The sequence below is a fragment of the Tachypleus tridentatus genome, chromosome 12, assembly GCF_004210375.1.
Source record: "Tachypleus tridentatus isolate NWPU-2018 chromosome 12, ASM421037v1, whole genome shotgun sequence".
Classification (NCBI taxonomy): domain Eukaryota; kingdom Metazoa; phylum Arthropoda; class Merostomata; order Xiphosura; family Limulidae; genus Tachypleus; species Tachypleus tridentatus.
In genome coordinates, this window is record NC_134836.1 from 112515984 (window position 1) to 112539508 (window position 23525).

The 23525-nt window shown below is 33.2% G+C and overlaps 1 protein-coding gene across 6 annotated transcripts in view; it reads right to left on the reverse strand.

Annotated features, from left to right (window-relative positions):
- LOC143234364 (putative sodium-coupled neutral amino acid transporter 11) overlaps positions 1 to 23525 on the reverse strand; it is a 37992-nt gene that overhangs the window by 5043 nt on the left and 9424 nt on the right. For all 6 annotated transcript variants that reach the window (XM_076471671.1, XM_076471672.1, XM_076471668.1 and 3 more), the window contains 10 exons: positions 23435 to 23525; positions 20813 to 20946; positions 14097 to 14172; positions 13491 to 13556; positions 10957 to 11063; positions 10299 to 10378; positions 5341 to 5411; positions 3327 to 3488; positions 2062 to 2174; positions 141 to 278 (listed from right to left, as the gene is read on the reverse strand). In XM_076471671.1, coding sequence (XP_076327786.1) covers positions 141 to 278; positions 2062 to 2174; positions 3327 to 3488; positions 5341 to 5411; positions 10299 to 10378; positions 10957 to 11063; positions 13491 to 13556; positions 14097 to 14172; positions 20813 to 20946; positions 23435 to 23525 — 1038 coding nt within the window. The remainder of the gene's footprint in view (positions 1 to 140; positions 279 to 2061; positions 2175 to 3326; positions 3489 to 5340; positions 5412 to 10298; positions 10379 to 10956; positions 11064 to 13490; positions 13557 to 14096; positions 14173 to 20812; positions 20947 to 23434) is intronic.

Here is a 23525-nt window from a genome sequence, read left to right on the forward strand (position 1 = left end):
TCTCCAGTTCATATAAATAATATTACAAATAATATAAACTCATAACTTCCTTCAGTTCCTGAAAATAATGCTACAAATAATATAAATTCATAACTATCTTCAGTTCCTAAAAATAACATAAGTAAAAATAAAATATTTACATTAAGCTCCAGAACAATTCCAAGGCAGTCAGTAAGAGTAGAAAATCCAAACGTAGTAGCTACAATCAGGACAGTAACAACCGAGTGTCTCAACATGGATGATGGCTGACTGCTAGCAAAGAAAGCAACTTCCACCACCTACAGATAAATTTGTTCATTAGTAAATGTTCAAGTTTTCCACATTCCATAAGAAACATCTTTAAAGATTCTTAGAAATTTCTTCATGCACTCTGTAAGACCTTGTCAAATTCTCTGCTTCACAACAACCTTTGATGTAGAAGTTAGAAAAGCTCTGGGGAAATCCATCTCTCAACATTACTTTTAGGATCTGATGTAGCTTGTTTGAGGAATACTCGAGAATGACAGAGAGAAGCATCAGATACTTATCATTCAAGTCTTATGTTAAAACATTTTCACTGTGGCAATTGAAACAACTAAAACCACCATAAATATAACGCACATTTCATCACAATAAATCATTTTTTGTTGTTGCTGTGATGAGAAACAGAGTTTCCCATGGCAGTATAACTCAGTGAAAAGTGGTTAATCAAAAAACAGATTAGACTAAATAACATACAAGTTCATTATGGCATGTAAGGGATAATTAACACAATGCTATCCAGGCATGTAAGGGATAATTAAGAACACAATGCTATCCATACAATTAGTTCTACTTCTGTTTACCTAACATACAAGTTCATTATGGCATGTAAGGGATAATTAAGAACACAATGCTATCCATACAATTAGTTCTACTGTTTACCTAACATACAAGTTCATTATGGCATGTAAGGGATAATTAAGAACACAATGCTATCCATACAATTAGTCCTACTTCTGTTTACCTAACATACAAGTTCATTATGGCATGTAAGAGATAATTAAGAACACAATGCTATCCATACAATTAGTTCTACTTCTGTTTACCTAACATACAAGTTCATTATGGCATGTAAGGGATAATTAAGAACACAATGCTATCCATACAATTAGTTCTACTTCTGTTTACCTAACATACAAGTTCATTATGGCATGTAAGGGATAATTAACACAATGCTATCCATACAATTAGCTCTACTTCTGTTTACCTAACATACAAGTTCATTATGGCATGTAAGGGATAATTAACACCATGCTATCCATACAATTAGTTCTACTTCTGTTTACCTAACATACAAGTTCATTATGGCATGTAAGGGATAATTAACACAATGCTATCCATACAATTAGTTCTACTTCTGTTTACCTAACATACAAGTTCATTATGGCATGTAAGGGATAATTAACACAATGCTATCCATACAATTAGCTCTACTTCTGTTTACTATTTATTAACTTTATTTATATATTCATTTTTTCGTTACTTAAGAGGTAATAATTATTTCAATCACACTTCATTATTCAGAATGTTATCTTAACTTACACGTGTCTGTTATAATGCCTGTGGAAGACAGTCTACTACATTAATTATAAGCTGCTTTAGAGCATATATTAGAAGACGTAATTCTGCAGTATGTAAACACAAATAAATACGTGTATGTTCAAATACAAGGACACAAATCACAATATTGAAGTAAAATAGAAATAGTACAGCAAAACAAATACAATCCATTCAGTATGTCAAAAAAAAAAGGGATTCATCTGGGGTCGACTAACTGTCGACATTTCACTTCTATGTTCAATCACACAGAAAGAACGTGTATAATTTCCTCTTTCAAACACTTACCTGAAGGGGTGGAAATATATTTATCCATACTTTAACAATACAACATGCAAGTACATGTCACAATACACAAAACTTGCTATAACTTATACAGAAGAAAAAAAAAAGCCCCCATCTGTGTCTAATATTAGTGTTTTCTATAATTAATAACTCATTTAATCTGAAAAAAACTGCTTATCACACACACAAAAACTGTACCTCTCTTGTAACGAAACACTCAATAGGATAAGTCAGCATTATTGTTACAGTAAACAGCAAACGTGCAGCATTAGCCCAGTCGTCATCCATGCAGTAGTTTTCAAGAAGATCGCCTGTATAAAAATCACCAGGTGTCACTCAAAACATCAATACACATATATTACAATGTTATATGAATACTCCTAACCTAACTATATTAGACAAGTTTGTGACATATTGCACAAGTGTCCGTGAACACTTAGATATTTATTTCTTCACTCACTGAACAGTCTTCAATTTAAAAAAAACAAGAACAAACAGTTTGTACATAATATAAGCTATAAAACACCTTTCTACTTGTCTAGTATCACAAGTTGTTATGAAGAAAATAGCATTTCATACTAGGTAACAATATCTTCGGTTGAAATCAATTTATAAGTGATAAATATACTTTCTTATCAATAAATAATAATTTCTTTTAGTTATATGTCTTGCTGTAATATGATATACTCAATAATAATTTTCAATAATAATATTTGTTTTTTTTTAATTTCGTGCAAGCTACACGAGGGCTATCTGCTCTAGGCGTCCCTAATTTAGCAGCGTAAGACTAGAGTGAAGGCAGCTAGTCATCACCACCCACTGCCAACTCTTGGGCTGCTCTTTTACCAATGAATAGTGGGATTGATCGTCACATTATAATGCCACCACGGCTGAAAGGGCAAGTATGGTTGGTGTGACAGGGATTCAAACATGCAACACTCAGATTGCGAGTCAAGTGCCTTAACCACTCGGCCATGCCGGGCCAAAAAAATGAGTTGAGTCACACTGGAGCCATCAGAATATTCAACCATCATCTAATACACTCTTTAAACCCAACTAAGTTTACCTGATGTGTATGTTATCATATATGAAAATGTTCATGGCTTTCAAACAAGTATTATAATTTAACAGACAAAAATTTTGAGGAACAAAAAGTGGCAGAACTGTAAGGAAAAAAAAATCAATAACAGAACTATTAACGGGCAAAACTCCTTCGAGATGTGCAAAAATTCAAGTGTGGACTTTATTGTTTTTGGCAAATTTCACAAAATGAATGCTACAACGTAACAAAATATCTATTCTTAAATTAAAACCTGAGAAAACATCACTGAAATACAGGTATGCGCTTGACACCCAAAAACGTTTAGGTTTCTTTGCACATTGTGTAGGTAGAATTTTTTGACTGGTTGTAAAACACAAGTAGATAAATATTTAATGTACCCAAGTATGTTATATTAAATTACCTTGACTAAACCCTGTAAAAGTGACATAGCCACAGATTCCAAAGACCAACGTCATCATGCATGCAGCACTGATACTGATGTGGGTCACCCGATTCCATCGTTTCTGTGAGGGGTTCTCCAAAGCAGAATATAACAGGAAAGAATTGTGATGACACATGTATGCTGACAAATAAAGTACAGATATATTGAAACTTTACACTAATGATTATACAGAGAGAGAAACAGCATTTTGTTTGTTAATACTTTATTTGTAGTAAAAGCTGCTGTAGTGTGTTTTGAGGCATGTTCAATTAAGTTAATATTCATAACCATATGTTATGAAACCATATAATTTATTCCAAACATTCAGATGAGGCAAGAAACACAATACTAAACAAAAATACAGTTATCAAGTACATACTGAAATGTTTCCTTTAATATAAAAAAATGATTTGTTTAAACTGTTTCTACCAGTTACTGTGACTCACAAAGACACTGCATTTTATATTGATTACTGTTACAAAGAGATATTAAGGCTTTTGTGTGATAATATCCATATATATTAAAATTCAGTTCCAGGCCCCAGATGAGTACTTACAAATATACTCTTCAAAAAAATAAACGCAAAAGGGATATTTTTTTTATTTTAAAGAGAAATATATGTAATAACGTTACAAGCTCAGAGTATGTGATGTTACACGTGTTAAGGCACTGATTGTCAGACCAAAATGACAATAAAAGTTGTGCACTTTGAAAACGGAGGAAAACATTAGATTTTTTGCCAAAACACATTCGTGTCCAATAAATTTGTTTGAGAGATCTGCATTTTCTGCAAGTGCAACATGTGCAAAATCCCTATAAAAGTGGTAGGTTCTTGGTTTCCATAGCTCAGTGTTAAGCCACTGACACGCAATACAGTTACGCCAAGACTGACTGAAGCACAACGCAACAATGCCATTCGTTGCTTGGAAGCAGGCGAATCTCGATCAGATGTTGCCAGAGCTGTGAATGTCCACCCAAGCACCATCACAAGGCTATGGAATCCTCACCAACAACACGGATCAACTTGTGGCCGTCCACGATATGGCAGACCTCGTGTGACCACGCCCGCACAAGATCGCTAAATCCGGTTAAGTCACCTTCGGGATAGGACCACCATTGCAACATCTACTGCCTCAACCATACCAGGGCTGCGTAGGATTTCTGATCAGACCGTACGCAACCATCGACGAGATTCTTAGGCCCCCTGTGCAACCCATCATGGTGAATGTCAACGACGTTTTTCAACATGACAATGCCCGTCCTCACACAGCCCGATTCATCACTGTCTTCTTAAGACACCACAACATCAACGTTCTTCCCTGGCCCTCCAGATCACTAGATTTAAACCCCATCAAACAACTTTGGGACAAGTTGGACCGACATCAGTGATGGCGACAACCGCAGACTCTACCTCAGCTTGCAGCAGCTTTGCAGGCTGAGTGGACAGCCATTCCACAGGATGTGATTCATCATTTCATCGTTTCCATGGGCAGGAGATGCCAAGCAGTTATTGATGCTCATGGGGGCATACTTGTTATTAAGGTTGAGTGACATTAAACGTCAACTGGTGAGCGTGGACTTCGCCTTTGCAGACTTTGGATGTTCAGCAGTGAATGTGCAAAGTTTCACACATGTCATACAGAACTACCCAGAATAAACTTAACAATATGTCTCAAATTTTGCCTTTTGCATTTCTTTTTTTGAAGAGTATATAACCGTTAACATCATAGCATGAAACAGTCATGCTTGTTTTAAACAACTTGCTAGTATTAAGAATTAAGTATTAAGAATTAAGTATTAAGTATCCTTAAGTCTTTTTGATCACATAGATTTTAAGCACTGGATTTTTTTATTATTGTGAAACTGGAAAACAGATTCTAAGACTTGGGGTGTTTTTGAATGATACTGCAAAACTGGGAAACAGATTTTAAGATTTATTATTTTTTACTAATTTTCAAATCTATGCATCTTAGAAGAAAAAAGAAAAACTTACCAAAGGCAATTACACCTATAGCATTAGTGACACCATAGTTTGCAAAAGCATATGCTCCTTCAGTAACTGGGCTGCAATATTATTTCATTGTTAATGTTATTTAAATAATCTATAAACTTGGTTATCTATGATGACGAGAAAACCCCCCTTGTAGAGAAAATTATATATTTAAAAACTTGGTTAATTTAAAACATGTTAAGCTTGTGTCATAGTTACCAGAAGACTCAATCACACAATTCAGAAAATGTTAAAGCTGAATTTAATTAAATATAACATAAACAATGGTGAAACAAACTACTGATTTCAATACTTCAGAATTTGTTGTGGTTGTTGATTAGTTTTTGGGAAGTATGTGATTCAAATTATTCCAAAACGTTTCATAATCTGACTTAAAAGCCATCAAATTAAAAAGATAGAACAATTTTACACATTTAGAATTAAAACTAATTTGAAACACATACTCACTTCTGAAATGTGAAAAGCCTTTTCTTGCTGAGCTGCTCTAAAGTTGTCAACAGACGTTACTAAAATTCTCAGTGTCCTTGATGCAATATAAAGCATACATAAACTTGCCCATAGTTCTCTACTCTCACATGTTCCTTGTGATTTAGATTATTTGCATCAGAAGGACACAGATAAGCTCTACTTTTTTTGTAATAATTCAAATTTCATTGATGTAGTCATGATGAAAACCATGTCTTCTAATTGTTGGAAGAAGGGTAAGAATATAAGTTATAAATAAGTACTCATCTGGTATTCATTTTAATCCAAAAAAAGATAAAATTCAAAATAGTCAGACTTACCTCTGAAATAAAAAACAAACAAAACATCCATACTGAGAAAGAAAAAGGAACCAGAAATTATCATAAGAATTACTGGGTTACCAAACTACTGTTCTTAGGAAGTGACAAAAACTGAAATAATCAACCACAGTCCAGAACCATAGCAGGTTTAATGGATTAGACTGAAGGGAAACTTAATGGAGTGGTTCAGCCTCCTAAGATATTGAGTCAAATCAGGACACTCAAAAAATAAGAGACTTTTCAGTAGGGTAATTCTTTGCCTTCATCATCCTTTAGTCAGGGTCATTGCAATGCATTGTATTGCACCTGTAATGGAAGAATTTCTGATGAGTAGACCAGTAATAGCTAATGACTAGATATATTTCTGGAACTAAAGCCACTTTCGTCCATACCTGAATAGCCAAATCACAAAACTTGCTTAGTCACTAGGAGCCAAGAGAGGATTAAAAATATCCAGAGAGAATAGGCTTGACAATGGTATGACAGTGTAACTACAATAACAAATAGGTTATGATGTGGTGTTTCCTCTTGAATTGAGATATGAGACATTCTATGAAGAACAGCTGTCTCACTTCTGACGTCCCTAATGACATGCAAGGATATACACATGGAGGTAGGAAAGGTACCAGATGAGACATTATCAGCCAAAAGATGGTACCCTTTGTCTCCTTCCAAAGGACATCACCTCTCATAAATTACTAGTGCAATGGGTGGAATTCTATGACAAAAGCAAAGGTATATGGATCATGCAAGAGTTCCAACTAGACAAATACATTGAGACATGGAGTCTCATCTACAATGAGATACTAAGTTCAAGTATTTTTTATTTTGTTTCTGAATCCACAACTTTGATTATCATGTACAATATATGTGTGAACCCAATTAAATATAAAAAAAAAAGGATATCTCAATTCCTAAGAATTTTGTTTGGTTTGAAGACCAAGTGAAAAAAGACAGTTGGACAATGTAATGAAAGCATCTATCATCAGATAACAGCAGAGGTTCAAAAATCCACTGGCAGTCTGAAGGATCCACCCACTCTGTGGGAAGAAGGTAATGATCTAAAGATTTGGTCAAAATCTTCATCACACCAAAACATGACAGGATCAAAGGTGAGCTTGTTGAAAACAAAGACAAAGAAAAGAGATACTGTGCCAAAACAATAGCTAAGAGAAAGAGTATCTCCCTGACTGTTGACGTAAGCATCCAAAGCAGATTTGTCTGTATGAATAAACACAAAATGGTAGAAAAAACGAGGCAGGAACTCAAGAGATATGCATGTTGAACAGTCTAAAATTCTTAACATGTTGATGTAAGCTGTTGCTTTTTCAGGAGCCCAGAACAGCATTAATTCACCAAACAAAGTATCATAACATATGTGAAAAAGATGAAGGTCAAAAGAAATAGGAATTAAGGACAATTTTGTTGTCATATAACTCCTGGATGACCTAAATCCAGAAGAAACTAAGAATGATAGAAAAAGAGTGATGCTATGTGATAATGGGTCTGAAGTCAGATGCCATTGAGAAGCACAGTCCAAAGGTAATAAATACACGAGAGTACATCCAAAAGAAATAACTGTGAAGCTAGAATGAATGTCTTTGGTAGTAGGTGTGGGAAGACAGAAGAGGAGAAACATGAGGCTCTAAGTTTTCAATGTCACAGAAGATAAGTGAAGTGTTCCTTCAACTGTGTTAATTGAAAATTCTGGTTGTATCAAATACTTTCTTTTGGATCTAGGACTTGGAGTTGAGGATGATCCACCCAAGAGCAGTAGTGAAGTAGGCCATCAAATGAGTGAAAAAAAAAGGTCAAAATAATTCCATTTTTCTTGTACAAGTAAGAGTCAATGTTAAGATAACTGAGAAGGTGAATGAACACTTTGTGTACCTCACAAAAAGTGTTTAAAGTTGAGATAATGCATAATGGAAGGGCAGTGAACTGACAAACCATCCCTTCGTGGTTAAAAGAAAAAAAAGGGCTAAAGTGTCTAAGGAACATAAGTGCCACTCCACTGAAACTGTAGTTAATGAAAACTGCAATGTAAATGTACAATCTTGAGAAGGACAATTACTGTACAGAAAAAAACAAGACATACTGTATTGCATAAGGTAAAAAAAAACGATGACAGATCAAAGAAATCATAAGGAGGTCCCTGCCACAATAACCAACCTAAGTATCAAGAAATTGAGAAGTAATATGAACAGTAGAAGATGATTCCATGAAAGTCCATTTACATGATGAAAGTAAAGGAAATGAAAGCTATTAATGTCTTGCTAGCTTCCATAAGACATCAGCAGCATCACAAGTACCAGAAGTAAAGACTCAAGTATTGTAATGTGGATAAATTCCATCCTGTTCAAAATGATGTGAAAATGGTAGGTGTTCTGCAACTTAAGGACCTACACAATAAAGAAAACTGCCTGGAACACCAGCAAACAATTTAGCATTAATGCCTCCAAAATGTTGGTCAATAACAATGGAAAATCACTCTGCATGCTATGAAATACTGCATGAGCAAGGCCTCCAAAATAAGTTGAAGATGTTCCAAAACTGTTGGTAGTGCATGCATAATAATCAACAGTGACTTCCAATTTCATTGTAGCACGACTGTCAACAAGAAACTTTAAATTTATGGCAGAAAGCAGTGTCGTTATATATGTCCTCCAGATGCAACCTCAATAACTTACATGGAAGATGGGAGTGGAGAACAATGGATAAATAGATATATGCTTGTCATTGCATCATAGACATTCAGAATTTTAGTCACACATCTGTTGACAACATAAGATTAGCTTGAAAATGAAGAGGTTTTCATACTTTAATGGTAACTGTCTATTGTGAATACTGCAATTGCAAGATATAAATATTCTTTGTTCAAACAATATGCAATGATTATCATTTCTCAACCAAACTTGTTAGATAATTTGAGAGATTAAAAACATTTATATACAGTCACAATTTTGCACTAATACTTAACTTGAAGGTTCAGGCTCATTCCAGATACCTTAAAGCTAAGTAAACATTGTGAGGTGATATCACAATGATAACAAAATAAAACATGTAAACTGTACACATAATCAACTGACAATTTAAACGTTATTTAGTGGTTTTTGTTGTTTTTATTCTTTATTAATCAATCTTGGTATCGAATATCACAAATACATGCCTTCACGTATATCTCCTATTAATATAATATCTTTAACTTGTTTATATTTTGAAAATAAATAAAAGTGAAATCAATGATATCACACCAAATGGCTTCAAAGTTATTACTTCAACAAAATATTTAAAAAAACAAAATTCTGAGATCAGAAAAAAATCAGTCATTTTACAGTTCATATAAGGTCAACACATTAAAAGTATTTAAGCCCAAAATATAAATTGGTTCTAAATAACATGTGCAATTAGGCTTCATTTGACACCTGGTCTGCGAGTCAATGAGACCAAATTTCAGGGATTGGGTGGGCTACAGAAAGATGTCATAGTTTATATTATTGAAATTAAAACCAAAAAAATTTACATGATAAAGGATTTGATCTGTTAGCCTAAAGAAAATCTCTGCTTGAAAATTAACACGTCTTAATAGTGTTTGGCAACAGAGACATAGAGTTTAGGAGTTTGGCTGGACTGTGTTCCTCTTTCACAAAATACTAGAAGTGTTTCAGTTGGGCACATATTTTCTTGACCATCTTTATTAAAAAAAAAAGCACAAACTCCACTAAGAACATGACCAGGGAACCACGCCTTGTACTGTGCAACACAAGCGACCTCTATGGAAATTTTTGTGGGATTTTCAATTAATGTCTGGATTTTACTCTCTCACAGCCTGGAAGTTACAGTGGATTTCATTAAAGCTGATGGACAAATCAAGTTGCACATACAACAAAGAATTCTAAACTCTATTCAGAATTAAAAACATAAGAAAGAATACCTGAAAGCTCGGTTTAGGAACTAACCCACTACATGTCTCTACGACTCACAAACTGGGTGTTAATAACACTGACACGATTATGTCTGTATCAACGTGTTATTAAAATCTTCATTCATTATTTCACTATTTCAAAAATAATTTCACTAATCTTACATTCACAAGTACATGGAAATTTTATTCCTGTCATAATATATTAAGATATTACATGCTATGAAACTCACACAAACTTTGTCATTGTTCCTAGACGTACCAACACAAACAACATTATGAACACAGCAAATATCAGGGATATCAGGGATACCTGTATTAAAACATGAAATGAATAATATAATTCAACCTGGACCACATTTTAAATGTACAAATAATCTGTAATGAAGAGCATATCAGGTTATTTAAAAGATACTTTTATTTTAATAACTGTCAGATAAAAATGCAGAATTAACTTTCCTTACTACACAACAAATACTTTTTGCACCTGAATATTTAATATCTTACTTATTGATTTGTTAGATACTGTCAGAAAACTAAATGCATCATATTTCGGTATTATTTGAAAGTCTTTCCAAGCACTAATCAGCACTAATTCAGTTGCCTGGTACATGTGTCAGCACAGTACATTTTTTTGCCATGTGAAGGTTAGTTTGTTTAAACACAAATTTCCACATCAGTCTATCACTGCTCAGCCCACCACAGGTATCAACTTCAAAACATTCAGCATTATAAGCCCTCAGACTTATCACCGAACCACCAGGATGCATCAAGAGAAGAAACACTTTAAAATTTACCAACTAGGCATTTAAGATATCTTCAAGGTAAATGTTTGCAATCTGCATCGATGTGTAAAGGACTTACCCTCTCGTGAGAGATAAACATTTTTACCTTATTCAGTCGGGAGATGTTTCTCAGAAGTGACAGAGGAAGTGTGATGATGAGGGTACACACAAGAACCACCAAGTTACGGTTACCCAAAACTGAATCCCTTGGAACTAAAAAGGTAAAAGTATAACAGTGAAATTAATTTAAGCAACTCATTGACAAAGAGTGTAGAAATAAATGTTCCAGAAATTAACCCCATTAATGCAATTCAATAATCAAAATTACAAATTAATGGTTATTAGTAAGCTGTAAACATTGTCATCATACCTTCCCTTTAACTCCTAGTTTGTCCTGTATATTTGTAGTTATACACAAAGTTACACAATGGGTTATCTGTGTTGCACTTACCACATATATTTACACTCAGTTCCTGACATTATACATCCACAGACTTACCTCTGTCACTGTATATGATGCGTGAACTGGTCTATAAATGATTTCTCGATAACAAAAAACTACCAGGTAGCAATTAAAAGGAGTAACAAATCAAAGTTTACAAGAGTGGATTGAAAGCAAGCAAACAGTCGATCTCTGTATAAAAATATATTTACCAAACTCAGTCTAACAAAAATCAAACTTAAAAAAGAGACCATTTACTGGTGATAACCAACTGCACAGACTCCAAAGAAGAACACAAAACATGTTAAGTTTGAAAGAAAGGGTAGAGTAGAATGGATATTAAAAAAAAGTTCAATCTGAAGGAAAGAAAGAGAATCCAAGTCAGAAATTGATATATATTTGCTAAATGGGCTGCTCAAGAGAAGTAAAAGGTATTAAAGAAATGTTTCTGAAAGAAACTCAAAAGAAAAATGTCTGTTAGAATTTTATGATGTGAAGAAAATGGCCAAATAGTTATTCAAAGACTGCACAAAAAACAATAAAAAATTGTAATTTCACCAACGAGTTAGAGAACTTAAACCTCTAGCCTTTACTGCTGATCATAATTCAAGATTGCTGTAGTTTAAATTTTTACACCCTTAACTTTATGTTTGTTTTGCCAAAATTATTTTCATTATTTCCTAAAAATTATCACCATAACTCATAAAATTTCAATTTTCTTAACTTTGTGAGCAATAACTTAGTTTGGATTAGTTTCCAGCAAAAGAGGCATAAATATTATCAGACACTGTCACCTATACTAAATGGAGCATGAGGGTGTGCACTTCAGTATTATCACTATCTTATCCATGTGTATGTTAGCATCTTTTTAATGAAGCAATCTAGTAAAAAAAACAACAAAACACATAGAAAATAATTTGTTTCTTATATTACAAATATAATCCACAGATAGACAGGTCAATGCATGTCTGTGTATATGTAACTGCTACAGAGCCAAGAGGAAAGAACCTAAAATCTGAAATTTTGCACTCATAATAAGTGGCCCCTGAGGGTGTGCACCTGAGTATTACTTATCCACATGTGCATGCATGAGCATTTTTTCAATGTGGCCAGCTTGCACACAGAAACAAAAAACACATGAAAGAAGTGGTTCCTTAAATAACTTTTAACATATAGAAAAACCAGTGCATTTTGGTAAAAATGCATTGAAATTATAAATTTTATGCCATGCTATTTAGCAATAAAAGTATATAGGTTATAATTTTATGCTAAAATGTGTTCAAAATACACACATTATCAACCTAACAACCCGAGCAGAGCTGGGTACTTTCATTAGTCTTCAATAAAAGTGCTTTAAAGCACTACTTGGTATCTGCAGCTGGAACTATGTCCAATATGACACACAGGCTACAGAATCACATCAGAAATTTCTAAGGGTCAGGCAAGCTATTTGTTATTTTAGAATTGATGAACAGAAGGCAACCGAATATTAATAACCATTGCTTATGCAGCTATGCTTAGTCAAATAATAGAATGATTGCCATAGTAATACTTCCAAAAATGAAGTTAAAGTGTACCTTCAACATTGTATTGTGGCTATAACTTTGGATGTTTTGATCTGCAGACTGGCATGTTAATTATTAAGCCATATTCAACCCATCTTAAATGTCACAGTAATGTTTTTAAAAATATTTTTATTCAGAAAAGAATGCAACATACTTTTATGAAGTACATTACATTGATGTCCATTGGATACTGATTCCATTCCACGACATACAAAACTTTTTGTAACAAAAGATTATCAATCTCGTGTTGACATCTGTTAAATAGTTTTGTTTTCATCTAAAAACATACTGTTCGTAATACGGTTTTTTTATCTCGTCAAATGTGAATTTAAACGACTTCCTATTTCCATTTTGTAACTAAGTGTACTTGAATACAAAATACACAAAGTTATACAAAAAAAACCCTAACAAAACATTAATATTCTTTGTTCTTAAGATGTTAATTTACAGGACAAAAATGATATATAACATAATGATATGTAATATTGTGGTATGAAATGAGGAACTTCAGTAAAACACATTTGTCTTTGTTAATTTATACAATTGAATCTTTTTGATCAGTTTGGGTAGAAAATAATTAATAAAAAATATTTATAAAAGGACATACATTCCAAAAATATTTAAGATACTTACGTTTAAACACTCGCAAAAAAACTTTTGTGATGGTGTCTCCAATGATTACATTGTAGCTTACCATAGCTGGTAAAAACAAACATACATTGAAATATTTCACAAAGATAAATACAGCATAAAAATTGATAATTATTGACTAAAAATTTGAATAGATCAAAAACACAAACACATACAAAAAACACATTTACAGAATCTGTCTCTTTCATTTCAAATTGAAACAAGAAAATACTGTATTTTCATGCAAGAGAGAGAAAAAAAACAACTCTTCCCATTAAAAAATTAAATTTATTTTTTAGCCACTAAGTTAATTGGAGGAGTCTTATTTTTAAATTAATAATACCACCACAAATTTCCACAGAGTATTTAGTGTTTGCTAAATTTCCAACTGTTACAAAATAATACATAAAGATAAAATAGCATATTTTCTGCCACATAGCAGAAAGTAATTAACTACTTCAGACATTTGCTGTATTACAATACAAATATAAAATGTATTCATTCAATTTTAAAGTCAGGTAAAACAGGACAATAATTACTAAAAGATCTTTGTGTAACATACATTATACAAAGCTGTAGAGAAGTTTATATTTCTAGAACACATCTTACCTATGTAAGGATAAACAAACTGAATGAAGGTCAAAAAATAGAAGCCAGGGCTACCAAAAGCTGCATGAACAAGGTCCTTGTTTTAAAATCAAAGAAAAGACACTTCCATAAATATTAAAATATATACCAGCAAATTTTTATTCCAGTAATTAAACTAAAACAAACAGATTATATTGCCTTTTCTCAAAATGTGTTTCATGTACACTATTGTGCATAGATTAGAGACCACCATTCACTATTCCATCCAGAATGAAACTAACACTAATATAAAACCTTCATTTATTTAGATATCTTTAACATCAAGAGTTGATGTTGTTGTTTTTTTTAATTTCATGCAAAGCTACACGAGGGCTATCTGCGCTAGCAGTCCCTAACTTAGCAGTGTAAGACTAGAGGGAAGGCAGTTAGTCATCACCACCCACCACCAACTCTTGGGCTGCTCTTTTACCAACGAATAGTGGGATCGACCATTACATTATAACACCCCCACAGCTGAAACGGCAAGTACGTTTGGTGTGATGGGGATTTGAACCCATGAGTCGAGTGCCTTAACCACCTAGCCATGCTGGGCCATTTGTGGTAATGTAATACATAAGATAATCTGTATAAATAAACATCAATATGTGTGTATATATCTGTTCCTTATATATGTCCACATTTCCTGATCAATCAGACTAAACTTGACACACTGATGCTGGATGGGAAGGGAGTTTCACCTCCCAACCTCACCTAATTTCAGAAAGAAAAAAAAAACTACCAATGTTGCAGTATATCCCTCAGTCTTAGAATGAACTATGTAACAACTGTTGTTACAATTATTGAAAACAGCATGTCTTTTCAGTGTTAGTGCCTTTATGAATTTTCACTGCACTTTAATTGATTATTATGTTAAGAAAAGAAAAAGCACAATTTCCTATTCTTTGTTACAAACAAGTTTTTATTTCACCTGTTCAATGGATAGGTGTTCCATCTAGTAGCGTTATAGAAAGAGAACTAAAGGCAAAGGTAGAATGAAATTTCTTCAAAAGTGAAAGCATCAGAAACAGAAATAAAAAAAATATCAAATGATTAAATGAAATTGGTACACAGATCACAAGAGCATGCCCAATATACTCCCTAAACTTTTCAGATCAGGTACTAAGTACCTTAGCCTTTCTTCACTCAGAAACCGACCAAAACCTAGAAGATGCACTTCTGCAGTACTTCATGAAACCACTGGAGTTAAAGTTCATCCTTTCACTATATGATGTAGGTTGCATCAAGAAAACCTCTGTTCAAGAAATGTAACAAAACAAACAGATTTATGTTTGCCAGAACTCAGAACATTAGACAAACTGCATGTGGGGAAGGGTGTACCTTGGTTTGATGAGTTAAAGTCTGAGATTTTTGGAATTAACAGATGAGAGAACAACTGTTGTGGGAGCAGTGAAAGTTTAAAGAACTGTCTACGTATTTCGGTGGAGCACAGTGGAAGTTGCATCTACGCTTAACCACATCTGGAGCTGGTGATCTCTGCAATACTGATGGGGTCCTGAATTCTGGTCAATACAATTAACTACACATTGACGATGTTGTTTCCTCTGGATGTCATTTAATAGGAGAAATTTCATTTTCAAACGTGGTAAGAATCTCAAATACAAGAGTGAATATAGGAAAAACAAATTATCTTATATGAAAATATCAGAGAGAGCCTTTGCATGTTTAGTTAGTGTGGCCTCAAAAGAGCCCTGACCTCAGCACTTTTGAGTGTGTAACTCTAACTTCATCCAGAGAAAGAACAGGGGCAGACAAAATCAAAGGAGGAGTTAAGGGAAATACTTCAAGATGCCCAATATCCAATTCCTGTTGAGTATCTACAAAAGAGTTCCTCACTGGTTTCAGGAAGAGATTTCAGCTAAAAGAGGATGGTTACAGCAAATACTAGACATTTTGCAGTTTTGAAATTCCTACACCAAAAAGCACTCTACATATTTTAAATACATTTGGGTGACTGATGGTGGTATCCAATTTATGCACAGTACTGTAAGTTCAGCAGGCAGTTTCTTTTAATATTTACATGAACTTATAAGATTTAATGGAAACCAAATCAACCAAACATACATAAAAATCATCATCTTTACAGACTAAATGGTTCTGGAATGTTCTTTCTTATTAGTATTGTCATATCTTGATAATTAGAAAAATATACATAATACTGAATGTAATAGATATAATGTCAATTCGAAAATAGACAAACATCAGTTATTAATTAGTAAGTTGTAACATAAATATTGCAAAATATAAAAGGTGAAAACATTTTGAATTATTAGTTTTGACACAAACAAAATCTTTAGTTACAACAACACCTGGATAAACTTAATATCAACAAAAATAATTTACCGTAAAAAATGGTTTATCTACTACAATGTTCATCATAAAAATGTCCATTACATCATCAATTACATAAATGTTAGAAGCCTTATCTGATATGTTGTAGCACCAACAATATTTCCACTCTCGACTAACATACAGAGGGAAGTTAGTAATCAAATATACATAAATGTTAGCAACCTTACCTGACATGTTGTGGCACCAACAATATTTCCACTCTTGACTAACATACACAAAGGAAAGTTAGTAATCAAATATACATAAATGTTAGCAGCCTTAACTGATATGTTGTGGACCAACAATATTTCCACTCTTGACTTATATACAGGAAGGAAAGTTGGAAATCAAATATACAGATATGTTAGCAGCCTTACCTGATATGTTGTGGTACCAACAGTATTTCCATTCTTGACTAACATACACAGAGGAAAGTTAGTAATCAAATATACGTAAATGTTAGCAGCCTTACACAGGGATCACGCTGTCGCTCGCCATATTCGCCAATGGCTATTATTTTTGTTTTTTAGCGAAGAAAAATTGTAATTGGCGAATATACTGGCAAAACACCGTTTGTTTACAAAATGCTAGACTGGTTCACTAAATCAACGTTTTTTTAATGCAAGTATGCGGTAAGCAGATAAAAATCAATAACCCGTCTGCATTCATGCAAGGTCATTGTCAGGATCGACAAACGTGTGAAAAACTGCTCAATCAACAGCGACCTAACGGCTTGACGCGAATAACTCATTTATATGTGGTTGATTAGTGGCGCTATAATTAAAAAACGACCATGAAGATTGTGATGGCTTTCACATTATCTAATGGCACATGGCTTGGCCGGTAAGTTTAATTAAAAGCGGTTACTGGATTAGTACCATAATAAACACGTACTTGTAAAAAACTAAATGTTAATTAGTGGAAAGATTCTCCATAAATTGAGCCAATATGCAGTAAATTCATCAGATCTCAGAATGGCTTCTTTGCAGGCCAAACACCCATTAGACAGTGAAAGTTGTCTAATGCCTCCATCAAAAAAATCCAAATCTGAAACTGACAGTTCACGATCATTCCAAGAAAAATGGATGAATGAATTTAACTGACTCAAATATGAAGCCTTTACAAAGCAAATGTTTTGCACACTGTGCATTAAAGTACAGAACTCAAACACTTTCACAACTGGCTGTGCAGTGATGAAAAAAAGACAACCTAACCAAGCATCAGAAATCAAAAGGTATTTATTGACTGAGTAAATGTTGAGACTTATTTAGATAGTTAAACTAATAAAATTATTAAATATAATAAAAAATATGCCCATGTCAATTTATTTCCTAATACTTTAGCAGTGTTATTTCATTAAAAAGATGTTGTGATGCATGAGGTAATTCATTTTTTTATCATTTATTTCAGACCACAGAGATGCAATGGAGGCATCCAAGCTGTCTACAGCGATGACTAAGGCCACAGTCTCAGCCACAAACAAAAGTGAGACTGCCACCATAGCTGCAATGCACAATGTTTACTTTGCAGCAAAGCATGACCTAAAAAGTTCCCTAATTCCAGATCTAAACAGACTATGTATGATGCAGGTAAGTTATTATGTATTCAATACAGTTTTTCTGCTCTTGTTGCAAGTGGATTTTATTTGTTGTTCTTAATGAAAAATTTGTTATAGTTACTGATTTATGTATTCATGTTCCACAATTACTAATCTCACAAATTATTTATTATGTATATAATACAGTTTTTATGTTCTTAAATTGTTGAAGGATTATCAGCTAATGTTTTACAAGTGGAATTTCTCCATTGTTCTTGATGAAATTTGTTACTGATTTATGTATTCATGTTCTAGAGTTACTACTCCCACAAATTATTTATTTATTTATTTATTCTTTTTGTTTTAATTCCAGGGTGCAACACAGCTCCAGCATCTGGTAGTAGACCAACATACTACCTATGAACACAACACTAGTATTAGTGACTTCCAAGATTGTATGGCAGAAGTGTTGAGAGAAAACAAACTAGCCAAAAATGGAAAATTCAGTATCATGATTGATGAAAGTACAGACATTTCAGTACAGCAGAACCTTGTCAGCTATATCCGTGTACTAGAGATGGATCAGTTCGGTACAGTAACACCACAGACCTATTTCCTTGGGATCTGTGAACTTTACAAAGCTAATGCTGAGAACATTTTTTACAAAAGTCATTAGTATGTAATCAGAGAAGGGTATTGAAGTGAAAAATTTATGTAGTGTCAGCTCTGATGGTGCTGCTGTGATGGTTGGGTCAAAGTCTGGGGTAGTAACTAGACTAAAGCAATTTGTACCAGGTGTCCTAGCCACACACTGTATCGCACACAGACTAGCTTTGAGTTGTGCCACAGGAGCTGACAGCATACCATATCTTGTCAAGTACCAGGATATTATGAATTCCATCTTTAAGTTTTTTAAGTACTTGCCAAAAAATATGGCAACTTTGACTGCAGTGCAGAACATTATCAATGCAGAAGAAAAGAGGTTTAAAGAGATCTTTCACACCAGGTGGTTAAGTTTTGAAGGTGCAGTAGATGCACTGCTTTCCAACTACTCCAGCCTTGTGTCTGTATTTATGGAAGAGACCTCTGGTAAAGCTCTTAGCTTGTATAAACCCATCACTTCATTCAAATTTCTCTATGTGTCACATTTCTTGGCTGATTGAAGCCATTAGCCATTTTGTCAAAATATTTTAGAGGAAAAATCTTAATTTCTCTGAAGTTCACCCACTGCTTGCTTCAACTATTGAGTGTCCGGGAGGAAATGAAACAAAACAAATCTTGTGAAATGCTGTCAAAATTTCTGAACGAGGTGTCAGCTAAGCCTCAGTTAGATTAAGATGGACTGTACACTTTTCAGTTTGGTGGGCATACCATAAGAGACAGTGCAGTTCAAAGCTCTGAGGCAGAAAACATATGTGATAAGTTCACAGAAAATATGACAAGAAGTCTGAATGACAGGTTTTCAGATAATGATGATGCAGCTATTTTGACTTCCCTCACAAATTTCTTCAACCCACTGCTCAAAGACACAAACATTTCAGCAGACATTGACACAATTAATGATTATTTGTTCCCACGAGGGAACAAAACAAGAATTGAAATCATTTTCAAAATTTGCTAATCTACTTTTGAAAGTGGAAGCAAGTCTGTAACAGACATTAAACGTTTCTACAGTAAAATACAGAGAGTCCTTTCCTGCAAGTGCAGAACTGGCAGAGAGACTGCTGGTAGCTCCAGTTTCAACAGTTGATTGTGAGAGGTTTTAGTAAGCAGAATTTGATAAAAACGTGTCTGAGGAATTCAATGAGAACTAGAAACCTGGAAAATATCATGTGTCTGTCAATAGATGGTCCAAACACTGGAAATTTTGATTTTAAACGTGCTTTTTAGATCTGGAGTACAAAAAAGAACAGACACATTCTAATGTAGTCATTGAAACAAAGGCACCAGTTATAACTGTAAATGAGTAGTAAGGCACAACAAAATGACATGCTTCAAGGCATGGATATATTTTTTTTATTTTGTCATGAATTTGTGTTCAGATTTTCAGCATGAATGTTACTGAAACTTGTCAAGTTTAGTTTGAGTGATGATATATATTTTATTAAGCAGGGCTCTCACTAGAGAGACTTGGGAGAAGTGGTCTCCCAAAACAGACCAAACCTCACCCTTCGTAAGCTCAAGGAAAACTCATCTTATACAGATTATATTATAGAAGAAAAGAATGCTATTGACTGTAAACTTTTCCATAATTTTGTAAAATTAGAGCAAAACTCTTCCCTGGTTTGCAAGTCTAGAGAGACCCCTGTTTAGCAGCATGTAATAACAGTTACTTTTAATTTAGTGACTCGTCTTCCCATACCATTATTGTAATGATTTGTAACTGTGAAACTGTTGTTTTATAATAAATTTGATAAATGATAAATTCATCGAAATAAAATGTACGATAAGAACTTAGTTGTCATTTATTCTTTGACTGTCTTATCGTATGTGACTGGCTGGAGGGTTGGATATGGATCAAACCTATCTGGCAAAAACACTGGCTAAAATTGGCTACCAAAAAAATCATTTGGCTAATAGCCTGGCTACAGACAAATTTAGTCCAGGGTAAGCCCTGCTTACATGATATGTTGGGGCACCAACTATATTTCCACTCTTGACTAATATACACAGCAGAACATTAGTAATCAAATATACAGATATGTTAGCAGCCTTACCTGAAATGTTGTGGAGCCAACAGTATTTCCATTCTTGACTGACATACACAGAGGAAAGTTAGTAATCAAATATACCTAAATGTTAGCAGCCTTACCTGATATGTTGTGGCACCAACAATATTTCCACTCTTGACTAATATACACAGTGAATAATCGGTAATCAGAGCTATAAACAGCAGCAAAATAATTCCCAGTCCAAACCCTGCCTGTCGCAAGGCATATGCTATTCCTGAAAAATGTTTATGGGGAGTTTCATACAATCAAAAGTACAACTAAAATTGCATGTTTTGTTTTCTTTCAAGTGATACTAAACATATCAGTAGTCCTGTCTCAAAACTAGTGGGTTCTTATAGGAAAAATATTTCTTGGTAATTTTCAGAACTTTATGAAGTGTTTCTTGAAATAAGTATACTACAGGCTTGAAAATACAGAAGTCAACTGAAAAGTGGTTTTTAACATGTTCATGTCATGAGTTTATTTAATTTCATTATATATAAACATATGGCTGTTTATAGTAGAAATGAAAGATAACATATAAGTTAAAAATGTGGTAAAAACTGGATAAAAAGACATTATATGAAATATAAAAACTCTGAATTTTGTTGAGAATAATACAATACTTCATTGCACACCTAAGGGTATATAATATGTAATACCATCATTTTCTCTTGGACTCATGCAGTGCTATACATACTTTAGGTATTGTACTGGTTAAACAGAACACAAAAGTAACATAAATGTCAATATTTTGCAATTAAACTTTAACAGCACAGATCAACTGTTCACATTTTCAACATGATTAAAGCCTGTTTTTAAAATAAAACTGTTTTAATAATTGATCACATATTCATTTACCTGCACAAATGTTTTATTCATCTGATCATGTTCAGGTGATTCATACCTTAAATAATGTTTTATTCATCTAACCATGTTCAAGTGATTCATACCTTAAATAATGTTTTATTCATCTAATCATGTTCAGGTGATTCATACCTTAAATAATGTTTTATTCATCTAACCATGTTCAAGTGATTCATACCTTAAATAATGTTTTATTCATCTAATCATGTTCAGGTGATTCATACCTTAAATAATGTTTTATTCATCTAACCGTGTTCAGGTGATTCATACCTTAAATAATGTTTTATTCATCTGATCATGTTCAGGTGATTCATACCTTAAATAATGTTTTATTCATCTAACCATGTTCAAGTGATTCATACCTTAAATAATGTTTTATTCATCTAACCATGTTCAAGTGATTCATACCTTAAATAATGTTTTATTCATCTAACCATGTTCAAGTGATTCATACCTTAAATAATGTTTTATTCATCTAACCATGTTCAGGTGATTCATACCTTAAATAATGTTTTATTCATTTAACCGTGTTCAGGTGATTTATACCTTAAATAATGTTTTATTCATCTAAACGTGTTCAGGTGATTCATACCTTAAATAATGTTTTATTCATCTAACCGTGTTCAGGTGATTCATACCTTAAATAATGTTTTATTCATCTAACTGTGTTCAAGTGATTCATACCTTAAATAATGTTTTATTCATCTAACTGTGTTCAAGTGATTCATACCTTAAATAATGTTTTATTCATCTAACCATGTCCAGATGTCTCATATCTTAAATAATGTTTCATTCATCTAACCATGTTCAGATGTCTCATATCTTAAATAATGTTTCATTCATCTAACCATGTTCAGATGTCTCATATCTTAAATAATGTTTCATTCATCTAACCATGTTCAGATGTCTCATATCTTAAATAATGTTTCATTCATCTAACCATGTTCAGATGTCTCATATCTTAAATAATGTTTCATTCATCTAATCTCTTTAAGAAATTAAGAATTTCACTCTAAATAATGTGTTTCACTGTTAGTGTCATCATTAATTGCCTTTGAAACAGATAACTGGAAAACCTGAAAACCTGTACAAGTCTCTCAGAGCCATTAGATTCTGATTTAGTGCATGCTTTAAGTACCAGAAATTAACAGTTTTCTCAAACAAGTAAATCATCTTTCACCCATAAGGAAATATATATATATAAAGCAAGTTTGAAGCTCATGGTATGATCTGAGTTTATATAAAATCATGGTGTGGAGTTTAAAACAATGTGTAAAAACATTCTCATCAATTAAAAGGACAAATGTTCTGTCAATATAGTTAACAAAATTAAAAGTTCTACCACCCCCACAGCTCAAGTCTAGGATAACTCCTGTTATTTCTCAAAAGTGATACCCTTTCAATTCTGCTATTAAATTACACACAAACATTCTGCATTGATAGAAAATGAAAACAAATTCATTATTCAGTTTACAAGAGATATAAATTGAGCTGAATTTATATCATACAAGTTTAAAACAAAATATTTGGATTCTATAAAGTGCATCCTACAAATACAACCATGTTTTAAAATGCAATTTCATTTCATTCCCTTTAATTTAAACATGTTGAAATATTATAACAAAATCTCATTGTAACTTATGATTTAAAAACAGCCTGAACATTAAGTGTCTAAAAGCACGAGACACATAAGTGAATTAACAGAGTTAAATTAGAATAAACCTTTTGACATCAACATTAAGATAAACACATCTAAACCTATACTCTGCTTGAAACACCAAAGTGAGGTTAAAAAGTTAACTAATTAAATATGAATTACATAATTCTTAAAAAGTTGCACCAAAATAAACACACACCTATTATTCCTGAGCCAATTATACTATTAATGTAGTTAAATCCAGTTTGTTGTAAGTTACTCACGTCCACTTTCTTGCCACCCTGTTCTTC